At 39.8% G+C, this 14,043-nt stretch overlaps 1 protein-coding gene across 2 annotated transcripts in view; it reads right to left on the reverse strand.

Annotated features, from left to right (window-relative positions):
* The window catches only part of si:dkey-191m6.4 (rho GTPase-activating protein 22), a 32,297-nt gene extending 20,260 nt beyond the window's left edge, over positions 1-12,037 (reverse strand). Inside the window, exons 1-2 of one of the 2 annotated variants that reach the window (XM_058622025.1) lie at positions 11,714-12,016; positions 2,562-2,761 (exon numbers count right to left, since the gene is read on the reverse strand). In XM_058622025.1, the coding sequence (XP_058478008.1) occupies positions 2,562-2,761; positions 11,714-11,756 (243 nt within the window). In that variant the 5' untranslated portion in view covers positions 11,757-12,016. Of the gene's footprint in view, positions 1-2,561; positions 2,762-11,713 lie in introns of both variants that reach the window. The other variant, XM_058622026.1, reaches the window with a different exon arrangement.
* Between the last annotated feature and the right edge of the window lie 2,006 nt (positions 12,038-14,043).

Here is a 14,043-nt window from a genome sequence, read left to right on the forward strand (position 1 = left end):
GTATATATATATATATATATATGTATATATATATATATATATATATATATATAATAAATAGGAATATTTATTTTACAACTTTGATTTTGCCTTGATTTGTGTCTTTGATGCCTCTTAAATTCAGTAAAAAAGTTTAAGTGCAAATTTCACAATAAATTATATCATAATTTCATAGGCTTTAACTGTGATAATTTACATTAAAATATGTTATTTTTGCTGCTTTATTCTAAAATTATATAGACATGCATGGCTATTCCAGGAAACTCCCCAAAAGTGATTTTTTTTCTTAAAGTGTATAATATACTGTACTTTGCAGTAATATCTATAATTTAAATAGAAAAATCCTACCACTAAATGACTGTAATATATGACAAAACTGGGACATTATAGTAATTTACCATCAGATGTTTCAATAACCTGTGAACAAAGTAATTCACTATAAACATGAATATAATTTACTGTGATTGTAGATTGAAATGTTTCACAGTGCAAAGGTGGTTCCACACAAATCATTGCACACATATGTGAACAATGATTATTAGTTTCCACTTGTAGCCTCTCTACCGTTTACATATTCATGACCATTTGTGTCCATGTTCCCTCCGTAACTGGCGGCCATTTTGGGGCACACATGATGCATTACTTGTGTCACATTTGTCGCTGCAGGAGCTGATTCTTTAAAAATAATAATAACAATGAGAAAAGTGGATTTCATAAAGTGAAAAGCTGAAGTAAACTGAAGACTCATTTTTAATTCACAGTATTGATGATAATAATAATAATGATAATAATGATAATAATGATAATCCCTGTGTCCTCACCATCATTACCACTCATGTTTGTTCTGGAGAAAGATTGATTTCCCGATAATTGAATCGTGTCTGTTCTGTCATGGTTTAATGTTGAAAAAGAGTGTATGGATTCGGTATGTTGTCTCTACTTCCACCAATTATCACATCTTTTCATCTCGGCAGAACAGGAGGAAGAGGAGGAACATGAGAGGGAGGCGGAGGAGGAGGAGGACTGAGCCTTGTTCTGGTGCAATGATTTGCCTTCACATCCTTCCTCTCCACCATCCACCTCCTCCTCCTCCTCCTCTCCGAGCCTCAAATTTCCAATCGATTAGAAGAGGGAGAGAGGGAAGGGGAAAAAAAAAGAGAGGCCAGAATGACACTTTCTCACACATCCTGCTCTCAGAGCGGGAGGAGGTGTGTGTAAGTAAGTGTACAGTGTGTGTGTGTGTGCACTGAGCCATGTGTTTTACTTTAATCCAATGGGAGTTGCAGATCAATACAGGCTGGATGAGTATTGGCAGACTCTGATTAAAGACAGTCTGTCGAAGTCTTCACTCATTTGTTCCCCACAGACCAGAGAGCACGTCATCCAGTGTGTATATATATATATATATATATATATATATATATATATATATATATATACACACATGTACTATAAACACATGTGTATGTATGAGTGTGTACTTGTGTACTGTATATGTTTACTCTTAAAACCTTTTTCTGGAAGGTTAAGTCATTACTTTATGTTTAAGGTTAGGGTAAGGGGCTAGGAAATGTGTGTGTGTGTGTGTGTGTGTGTGATGACGGGGGAATAAAAGGCAGTGATAGCAAACGGCTGCTGCCTCCGTGAAATGAACAGCCCAATGAAAACTGAATAAATCAATGAAAATGTCACGATTTCAGCCAAGTGTGTGTGTGTCTGAGTCAGAACCTGGACAAAAAAGACATACGTTGCAAAAAAATTCGATCATAAATAGATGGTGGAACCTTTCTAATATGATTGTGTTCCACTGGAGGAGGAAACCTGGCGTCACACGCTGACATTCTGTGACTCGTCCCGTGACTCATCGTTACCACCGACATGACTGAATGAATGAAGGCAGTGTTTGAATCGGCAGATGGACGGCGACGTCAAATCTGGGCCTGACACGTCGGTGCTCAGTGTTTGTGTCGCTCGTGATCATTTGTCAGCGTCGTGTTTCGCCGTTTCAAAGGTCACGGCGGTGATCTTAAGGTCAGGTTATGTTTACAGGGTCCATTCATTTACATTAGAGGGTCAAAGATTTATGACTATTGTCAGTGGGACTGTGTGATACAGGCATAGAAATGGTCAAATAAGTAGAACATGATCATTACTTTGATGTGTGGATTTTTTATGGTGAAAGTTGTAAATAAAATCTGTTTATTGTGGCTTTACATCTTTATGTGTAGAAAATGACAAAAACAAAAAGAGAAACATTGTTATGTAATTATATGTTTCATATCCCCAAATGTATATAATATAATATACAGTATATATACTATTAATATAAATGTAAATAATGCACTACAATTAATACATACAATTTTGTTATCATAATTTTCTCATAGAATTTCAAAAAAACTTGATTATTTTTTTCAATCAGTGGAGTCGCCCCCTTGTGGCTATTCAAAAAAAATAAATATATATATACATATACATACATGTATATATATATATATATATATATATATATATATATATATATGGAGACACATTTTTTACAAATGTGGTTGGATCATCACCTGTGGTTTGGTTTCTTCCTCGTCTTTGTAGAAGTAGAGCTGGTCCGAGCGCAGCACGAACCACCGCAGCTGCCAATTCTTCATGATGCTGCGCTGCTTCTTCAGCCAGCCGGCCTTCAGCGCCCCCTCCTGGAGGCTCGGGGAGCCCGGCCGGCACGGGCCCCGCGACACCTCGCCCATCACCATGCTCTTGGACCTGGCTGCAAACATGAAGGTGAGAAAAGTGTTGATAAACATGTACAACTGAATATAGTTTATTCACAATTGTAAAAATTCAATTTAAAGCTCATAAACTCTGGGTTGCAGCTATGAGTTAAACCTTAATGGACTCTTAAAAAATGTACCAATATAATGTTTTTTAGTCAGATATTGTCGCCTTGTCGTCTCCTCGTCTCGTGTTATAATCCTCTGCTGCTGCTCAGAGCAGACGCACTTTTTACTTTCAGTCGTCGCCTGTTGCTGACTCACAAAAATGAAACAAAACAATGGACGGCGCTAGAAACGAAAGGATCTTTCATTCAAAGAAACATTCATTCATACATGTTTTGATGGTGGTATGAAACCATGCAAACCGTGCTAACCACTAAGCCACCGTGCCGCAGGAGCATGTGTGTGTGTAACAACAAAGTCGGTATGTTTACATGTCACAAATCCATAATATTGTGTTAGTGTGATTGAAATGACACTAAATTAAATTTCTCAGTCAAATTACTCCCGAAAAATCGTGTAACAAGTTGATAAACAGGGGAAAAAAAGAATTGGAAGACATTTATATAGCGCTTTTGTAGCCTTAGTGACCACTCAAAGCTGCTTTACACTACAGTTTTTGCCATTCACCCATTCGTGACTTGCTCAAGGACACATCGCCATGTAGACTAGTGGAGACGGGAATCAAGCCAACAACCTTCCAGTCGAAAGACAACCCGCTTTACCACTAATCCACCGTCGCCTGTGTGATTACCGTTTCCACTTGGCAGCCTGTTTTTAATTGGACCTGCAATATTTGCATGTTTTAAACATCAATGAGTACAGTATACTGTATTTTACATGACGCCACTTTTATACAGTATCATTTTATATTGATTTGTGTATTATATTTGGCGGAACATAAGCAAAGTGTCGTGTAGGTCAGAAGGTTTGATTCTTTCTTCTTGCGTCGCTCCGTCTCTCTGTGTCTCTTCATTTTCCCCTCATCTAATAGAAACTCGTGTTATCCCTCAATCTGTATGCTGCGCACACACACATACACAAACACCCACACACTCACACACACGCTCTGACACGCTCCACAATCATCAACACACACACACACACACAGAGATACGCCTTCTGCTAGACCTTTAGATAAAAGGGGCAGAGGGACTGCAGAGATGCTGCAGGCTCAAATATAACAGCAGAGAGCAGATAAAATAGAGTCTGTGAAAGAGGGGGAGCAGTAAACACACACACAAACACACACAAACACACACATATGTACACACACATAGCCTCAGGTGACAAGGATACCCCCCTCAATTTCGAGGTCCTTGAAAGAGACTTATTGTAGAGCAACTCAGGCTTTTTTTTCTTTAGGCTGAGATAATAGGACCACATGGGACGGACTGTCTGTCTGTCTGTCTGTCTGTCTTTCTGACTCATGTGTAACCTGAACTAAGTCCTGAAAGGACGGGAGTCAGAGTCACATCAGGGTTTTTGTGCCCGCCGAACCTTCTCAGATCATCCCGATCACGATTTTAGACGCATACGTGAATCCGTTTCACTTTTTCTTAAATTATATTTTCTTTTTTTAAGAAGAGCTGACATTTGTGCACGGCTTCTTCAAACAGAACGACGCTTGGAAAAATTGGGTTTTTCCCAGGCAAACTGGGGTGATTCTGTTTGGTCATCATGTATAATTTATTGGAATCAATTGAGCAGACATCCTTCCTGCTGGCACACACACACACACACACACACACACACATAATCAATATCGAGATGCCAAACAGGGAACAGGGGGATGGCAGAATAGGGAGTAGGGAAAAAAAATCAATGTTGATTTTGTTTTTTTTTGGGTTTTTGTTATCTCTCTGTGTCTCATACATATATATATATATATATATATATATATATAGACACAGAGAGATAACAATGATATGTAATTTAACACACATGGTTCACATTATCTTTCTTCAAAGTGTGTTGATCCTCTGGGACGTGTCGGATTATTACCACAGAGAATTGATCATGTTGCATTTTTCACCTTCATGATAATACAAAGCACTTTTTAATTGTTTTTGTTATTGCTTCACTATGAAGTGGATTTTGAAATACGAAGATAGAAAGATAGATAGATAGATAGATGGTGTCGTTTCAGTTTGTAGCACATCAGTTGCATTCTTTGTATTGGAACTATTTTAACTGTATTCTCCCTATTTCAATAAGCCTTTATTATATTAATAGCACGATAACAATAAAACGTCTTGGATCTTTCTCTTGAAAAGTGATTTTCCCTTGTAATTTAGAATACAAAGAGTAGAAGTTTTATTTTATAGACTTATATGTCAAATAACAATTTCCAATGTAAATAAGGAACACTATGGCTTTGTTTGTTTGCAGCCATAGAAACATGCGATCACATATACAGTACATACTGTATATTCTAAGGCCATGAAAACCAAGCCATTTCTTTTTAAATTGAAGTGATTTTACACTTATAAAAACATACTTAAATATACTATACTATTGTATACTTAGTAAGTAATTTTGCAAAATTGTATGCACTGGACCTTTAATTTGAATTATAATACATACAGCAAGTTTTAGGGGTTTAATACAGTGCTTGAATTTGGGCTTTTATCCGTTGTCTGACTACTTCTGCATTTGTTTACCTTCATGTTCTCGACCTTCTGGGCTTTTACTCTATTATCCGTTTTGTGCTAATTTCAGTCTCCTTCTCCCTCGCCTCCCTCCATTTCTCTCGCCTCGACGCGCTCTGATTCTCTCCTCTCTCCTCGCTCCTCGTGTTCGGCGCTGCTGGGCTCATTGAATCAAAGCTCTGTTGTTGCTGAGCGTAAACAGGACACACATGCTCACGCGACACAGCGAGAAGATAGATGTTCTTACCAATGGCCCTGAAGTAAAACAGGGTTTTGTCTCATAAATTAGGTTTATTTATTTCTGCTGGGAGACGAAGGTTAATTGTAAGTGTTAAAAACAATCTTTAATTGAAGACATGGTGAACATGTTCATAGCTCTGTCAGCTGTTAGTGACTGAGTGCTAAAAAGGTCATTTTCATAGGGAACGGCTCCAAGTTTTTAAAAATGTCCAGTTTTCACTTTTATTTTGGCTTTCTGAAGAGGAAAATTGGACAGAAAGAGTTTGAAGCCTGTCAAATGAACAGTTATGCAATTAACACTCAGACTTTCCATGAATAATGGAAAATTATTATTCAGTCAGAGAATCAGACAAGTGTAAAAAGAAAGAAAGAAAATGAAGTTTCACTGTGAACATGGTTCTGTATTTTTTTAATCAAAACTTGGGCCACAAACATATCAAGTCCAAGAATAAGGCTAAAGCAAAAATGCCCTAATCCAGGTTTTTTTTTTTTAAAAGAACATTTACTGAAAATGAGCGATAGAAATGTTAATTCCGATATCGATAAAATTTCAATGATTTGTTCCACCCTAACCATAAGAATCTGTGTATCATTGGTTTATTAGTTTTTCAAAATAAAATGGAAAAATTAAAAAAAACAGATAACGAGCATTTCCTGTTTTGTCCAGTTTTGATTTTTCCATCTGACGTAAGTTACGTGACCTGAACGTGACCTGTGACAGTCTGCAAATCAACAAAAATTGACATTTTTATGCTTTTCGCTGGAAGTAAGAGGGTAAAATATCAGTCATCAGATAAGGGACCGTCTATAAAGTGCAACGCCCGAAAAAGATATTAAAAACACAGTGCAGTGTCGTCAAACTTTCTGAAAACAGACACAACCACCATAAATATGCTTTTGTACAAATCTTTTAAACACTTTGGATTAACACATGAAATGTGCCGTTCCTTGTCTTACGGCTGTGAAATTGCTTATCTTTAGCCAGTAAAACCAGTGACAATATACTGACAAGAAACCAATTATCCGACTATTCTCAGTATTCAGTGACAACTGAACCTTAAAAACCCCGACGCTGCCTGAACACTCACCTTCTCTGACCTCCTTGACCTTCACCCCTCTGTTTCTTTTCACCCCATCACGTCCCTCCATGACTCCTCACTGTGCCAGTGTTCACATTAAAAAAAGCAGTACAACAGCTGCCTGGATCCCACGCTGGACACAGTGGAACAAAAACCAACGGCTGATGATTCACATCTGAGTCACAACTGATTTTTTTAACGTGTGTGTGTGTGTGTGTGCGCCAAGCACGACTACCCACTCTGTTGCCAAGTTGGACCTTCTGCTCAGAATGATTCAGATCTTCCCCGGGTTTGGGTGGAGCTGCTCTGCGATCACATCTATCAGCTACACGGCTAGAAAATAAGCAGCTTCACTATAGACTTCATGCATAATCACTGCAATTCACCGAAGACAGAGAGACAGCGTGATTGTGACTCACACATTTACAGTAGACGGGAGTCCTCCAGACGTGGAGGTCATCCTGCCCGACTGTGTGTGTGTGTGTGTGTGTGTGTGTGTGCAGCTCTACACTCGTTCATGTATAATATCTGTGAATCTATAGTACGTTATGTTATTTCAGGGTCATGTGATGAATTATTCCGAGCATGAAGCCGCGTATCCAGCGTTGCTACTCACTCAGGCATGAGCTCACAGGCTACATGACATAATATTATAAAGCAGTTGTTGATGGGATGAGACAGTCATTCCCAGAAACTGGGTCAGGACTCGCAAGATGGAGCGTGTCCAATTTTGTTTGGGTGGTTAAATAAATCTGCAGTATTTCTCTCGACAGTGGTTGGTTTAACAAAATCAAAACAATACGGAGAGTCATATAATGCACACATTTGCTCTTGTCATAATTAGATCACAATGGGTTGCGATATTTAAAAAGTGGGTCTAGGAAAAACTGGGATGGGAACTGCACTTAAAGCCTAAAAACAGATTAAAAGTCATCCAATAGAAAAATCTGACAGATTTAAGAAATAATATCACTAGAAATGATTAGTAGATCATGAAGGTAAGGTTTTTTGACATAGTCGTTTGAAGGGATGGGAATCACAGGGTACCTCACGATACGATACACGGTCTGCGATACCAATAATATCACGATACAACGGTTGTGTCATAATCAATATATTGTAAGACAATCATATAGCGATACATCACGATATCTGTCGAAGTGAAGAAAAACAAAAAGTTAATGCGAAAAGTGCAGGATTTCACCTAAATTAGAACTTTACACTAGGTTTGAGAACCGTAAAACCGTAAAATAAGAATTAGTTCCATGTTTGAAAGATAAAAGACGTGTTCTGTATTGAACAGATGCAGTCGGTGCAAAAGTCATGGCAGGAAAATCACAGATTAGTCCACTAATGAAGATTTGTATGAGGTAAAATAAAATCTTCCATATTCATTCATTCATTATTATCCAATCCAGAAAACAGGCACTTTTAATTGGTCGTCCTGTGTATCACAACAACGGAGACGCAGTCAGATTATATCGGATTTTACTGAAATATATTGATTTTGTTTTAATGATATCGAATGGCCGCCCCACTTTACATCCTTTCCCTAAATAAAGGGACAATATTTCTTGTTCTGGCCCTGGACGTATTCAGCCACAGAATGATCCTGTTTGAATATTGTCTAAGAGACATTGGGTGTGCACGGTGGGCAGTGGTGTCTCATAAAAAGAGGGTTCTTGGATAGAATCCTGGTTTGACTGAGCCCTTTCTATGTGGAATTTGCATGTTCTCCTTGAGTTCTGGTCTTCAAACTTTCTTAAACGTAATTTAAGGTTTTTAAAATGACCATGCTGGTCCTGTGATAGGTTGGTGACCTGTCCATGAAGAGACACTGGACCTCTCGACCCAACGTACAGCTCTTCCACAAAACCCTCAAAGGACACGTGGTAATAGACAAGGGAGACAGAGCCTTACAGAGAGTTTTCAGTTTCACTTTCATTGTAATGGGTCGAGGATGGAATCCCTGAGAGAAATACCCTGCACACACACCACCAGTCCATCAAATAAATGGCTTCTAAAAGCAAAGGTTCAATGAATCCACACAACGTAGATCAGTTTTTACCCAGACACGGTTTGACAAGTGAGGTTAGAGCCTGGTTCTGTCGCAGTAATTGACCGATCAAACAAGGAATGTAAAGACTGTAGTAACTCAGTATGTGAGTAATGTGAACAAATGGTGTGTGTGTGTGTGTGTGTGTGTGTGTGTAGGCCCAAATCTAAATCCAAGTGCTGTGACACTCGATTCTCACACACACACACACACACACACACTTAACACATATGCATTGACACACACCCACTCCAGGCCTCTGTGATGTCACTTAATGTAGTTTGGAGCCATAGATTCATCATCAGCAGGAAATGGGTGTATTGCACATCATAAAGAAGAGCCCATCCATTAGCATGGTGAGGCGGGTACTCTACAAAAGCTGGACAACACTCCACACATGGTTAACACACACACACACACACACACACACACTTGTGCCAGGATGCTGCAGGAATCCAATTCCATTAATTTGGTTGTTGTGTAGTGATTTATGGCTGAGGGGGAAATGGCGAGAGCGAGAGTTACAGGTGCATCAGGGCGTAGCTTCCCGTTAGCCTATCACTGTTGATTAATGTGTTAACCATAATGTGTGTGAGCATATGTGTGTGTAGCTGGTGGTTGGAGGTGGGGAGGTGGGGAGTTGGGGGTGGGGGGTGGGGGAGACCTTCTTGAGGGGTTGGAGGTGTGGCCGATGACGTACAGCCTGTGTGTGAAAGCTGCAGTGGAGTGGAACAGATCTGCAGTAGCGTGTGTGTGTGTGTGTGTGTGTGTACATGTTATCATATATCGGAGTGCGTCGGCTCGTGCAGTTTCATATTCATGCCGCACGCTTGCGCTCCCATCAGGGTGTTCCTTCCTTCTTCTTATATACAGTACATCCATGCTACATGGGGTGTTGCTACATGGCAGGACTTTGATCTTAAAACCATGGTAACGCAGAACAAGGAGGAAACGATGTAGCATGAGAACGAGGCAGCTGATATGTGGGCAATTAAAGCTGCTTCTAGATTTCTGGTGCCAGCTATAGAAGAAGAGCAAAAAATATGCAGATCCAGTGCAGCTTTAATGATAAAGCAGTTACTGGAACACAGCAACCGTGAAGCAGATACGGGCGATGAATTGATTTTGAGCATGGAGATAGAAGGATAACTGATCTTCTATGTTTGCTTATATTAAGATTCCCCTGTTTACGCTCTGTCTTTATGTCCTATTTTCTCAGTCTTATGATCCCCAGCTCAATAGTGCGTAATGATTACCTGACAAAGATGTTCTCAATCACCTCATGATGTTATTATGACTTGAAGATCTGAACACCTTAATATTTGCTAACAGAAAATTCTTGGGGAACATGGCAATATAGAAGCTTCTGTATGTAGGAATATTTGGGAATACAGGACCTTGGGAATCAGGCATCACAAACGCAGTATTGGATTGGACCATAGGACATTGGGGGTATGAGACATTGGGAACAAAGTATTTGGGAGAATGGGTCATGGGACAATTGGGACTTGGAAAAAGAACAGGAACAAAGGGAGATAGGACCTTTGGGAATACAGGAAAAACACCTTATAAACATAAATGTGGAATACCAAGATTCAGAAGAACATGGAACTTTGGGGACTTTGGACCCAGAGAACACAGTTATTGGGAGAATGGGGCACTGGGTAATTAAGACCATAGGACGTTTGGAAGATGGAACCTTCGGAGTAAAAGATAGAACCTTGGGAATACAAGAACATAGGACCTTGGTAACATGGACATGGGGACACAGGACAGAACAAGGACAGAACAAGGACAGAACAATGTGAAATCCAAGACCTTCTTACACACAGCATAGAAGAGCTAAGCTAGTTAGCCTGTCAACTGACCTTCTCTAGCATCATGAATGTCGCAGCAATGAAAGATCAATAAAAAAAGTCAATGATATTTATATTATTAATCTATTCTCTCGGGGATTCCTCTTTTCAAACCGTCCGCGGAGTCACATTCATGCCGGTTAATGTTGCGTCTCTTTTATGACAAGCTCACATCGACTGTCCTCCGTCCACGGGCTCTGTGCAACAAATGTGGCGCCGTCAGCGGTGGAAGCACTAATTTCCCGAAGACATGCACAAGAACATGCTCCTCACACTGAGTCACACTTCATTCCCTGTAGTTAATCTGTAATTTCCACTTAAGTAGATCTTCCCGTTGCTTTTTCATTTCTGCACAAATCCTCACTTAATGACCGCAACATAATTCTGCCAATAAACCATCAAGTTCTTCCTGGAAATCACGTCACGCAGCCTAATTGTTGATGCCATGTTGTAACCAAAATGTCAATCAGTTAATCCGTCTTTAGTTTAATGTATGCAAACACAGGTTTAATCCAGTTTGCTACCAATTTCACGCCGCTCCTGGAGAGGATTTTATACACATCACTCTCCCGTTGTGGGAGACTATACATTTCATTTTAATAAGAGTCGGCTTTATAATAATAGGCATGGAGATTAGTGCCACACACACACATATTAATACAGAGAGAGCAGCAGCAGCTGACAGCAGCCTGTGAGTGTTGCAGTGATGAAACCAGAGATGCTCCTCTTTAATAGAATTCACACTGGCAGCATCACGCCAGCTGTAGTAGAATGCTAATGTACACTAGAGGTTTATTACACACAGGCAGCTTCATTCAGAATTCACAGAACACAGAGAATATGGATGGAGTGGACGAGGATGGGGGGAAAAAAAGTGTTAGAATCTGATTTATGGTAGAGAAAACACTTTAAATATAAAACAACAACCACAAAAAGAAACATCTGGAAAGAGACGGACCACATCAGTGCCCCTGTCAGCTATGACAGCAGCAGTACGTGTCACTACAGAGTTAGGAATCAGCTGGCAGGTGCTCCAGCAAGCAAAACAAACCCGTGTTCCTACCTCTCCTGGTCTGTCTGATCTTTGGGCTCAGCATTGCTGTCATCGCTGGTCGACACGCTCTCCTGTCGGCATGTTCGTGTACATCCACGCACCCCACCCCTCGCTCTCTCTCCGCCTCAGCCTCACTGTGCCTCGCTCTCCTCTTCTCTGACCTTCTGCAGTGCAGCCGGCAGCAAGGGGGTTGGGTGAGAGAGAGAGAGAGAGGGGAAGGGAGGAGAATGGAAAAAAATGAGAGAGGGGGGTAGTGAAGGAGGAGGAGGAACTACTATTACTACAACTCCCCCTCTTTTTTCTTTTTTCTATGTACACACGCCCAACGGCCTCCACCCCTCCCTGTTACATTATTCATAGTGGTACATCCGCCCCGGAGTAGATGGTTTGTGGAGAAGGTCTGCCACCAACAAAACACAGATGCTTGATTTTTAAAAAGTGTCCTTTTTCCAAAACAAACTGTTTCTTGTGGAGATTTGCATGATAAAAGAAAAGGAGCACATGAAGAGGTGGGGGTGTTCATCTGGCAGGTGCCTCCTCCTCCTCCTCCTCCTGCACCTAATTAAGCTGTAGCGGTCCTCAGCTTGTTTCCACCTCCTTAATCATTAATTTCTCTCCTTCTCATTCCTCATTTGCTATTTCAGCCTCTGTCTCTGTTTCTCCATGTTCCTCATCTTGACCACGCTCCTGAACTATCTTCGTCGTCTTCTTTTCTTTTTCGGCTTTCTAAGAATAATGCCCAGCTTCCATTCACCAGTCAGACGTGGGAATTTCCCCCAGTGCGTACAGTAAATCATAATTATATCCTGCAGGCATTCCAGTGGCACAAGTCAGGAAAAAAACATTGCAGAATTTTTTTTTTCTTCTTCTTACCCCTTTAAAAAAACAATGTCCTGTCGCCCTGAGCTACTGCAGCCTGTAATTGACACAAGAAGGAGTTGGAGAGCGGAAGTGTGGCACCAAGATGACGCTTCATGACACCAGAACATTGTTGGTAGTGGATTTGAGTTGTTGTTCAGTTGTTGTTTTGACATTTGGTAATTTAAGCAAGATATAAAACAATAAGGTCCTTATTGTTCTACCCCTGCCTCTTCCTCTACCCATTGGAACAAATTGGGACACATGATCATGTGAGCAGGCGCTACATGTTTTTAGCATTTAAGGCCAAAAGAAAACAACAACATCAGCTGTTGCATAATGTTTGAGGACTATATGGACATTATTAAGCACTTTTACACAAAACAAACTGTTTTTTTTTGTCTGTTTAAAAGACTGTAAACTAGTTTTGTTTTGATTAGCGCGGCTACGCAACATTCTAACCACTGTTAGCTTTATCACAGTAGCATTTGTTGCCTGGGATTCGGTTAATCTGGTAAATACTGAACCTCATAACCAAGGTTATTATAGTTAACAAAAACTAAAATTGAATAACAATAAATAAATTGTGAACTGAAATTAAAATAAAAACTAGAATTTAAAAACCCCATAACTAACTAAATTGTGTGTTTACAAAACTAACTTGTAGAGAAAATGTGCTTAGTTATCGTATTTGCAAATTTATTTCATACATAAGTCTTTTAAGTTCATATGAAGTGTGTTTATTTTTTCTCTGCTGGCAGTTTTGAAAGGTTTGTATTTGAGATCACCTTTTTGAATCTTGCAAATACTCCATATTACAAAAAACTAAAACTAATAAAAACTAAACATTTACAAAAAAATTTAAACTAGCAAACCCGCTCTAAAAACTAATTAAAACTAAATAGAAACTTAAAAGTTTAGTATTAGTTAGTATATAGTAATAATAAAGTCCAAAACTATTATAACCTTGCTAGTTAGTTCTTTGGCCATGTTTCCATTACAGTACAGTTCAGTTTGGTACAGTGCGGCACAGTTTGGAACGGTAAAGCTCTGGGTCAGCCTTTTTTTTTGACTCGTTTCTAATCTGTTTATCTCAAGAAGACTTCACAAGCTTTGTATGAGAAAGGCATTTTCGGTCACCCCAATCAGCTGGTCTCTAGCTCCACCCCGGACCGTACCATACCATTTCACTCTGGTACCCCAAGGGAAGGGTGCCAAAAATGGAACAGTTTGGACAGTTATTTTGGTACTATTCCTAATTGGAACACAAAGAAATGCCATACCAAACTAAATGGCTCCACTTCCCCTCTACCTAAAGTGGAACATTTTATGTTGACATGTGAACACACAAAGATTGGAGGGGTATAGGGCTAAGTGTTAGGGGCAAGAGGCAAAATGGGATCGAATGGAATTTCAATACACCCGTTCAAGGTTAGAATCTTTATCTGTACAGTTTTAAACTGTCAGACGGACACAATAGA

This window comes from Solea solea, chromosome 21 (assembly GCF_958295425.1).
Source record: "Solea solea chromosome 21, fSolSol10.1, whole genome shotgun sequence".
Taxonomy (NCBI): Eukaryota; Metazoa; Chordata; class Actinopteri; order Pleuronectiformes; family Soleidae; genus Solea; species Solea solea.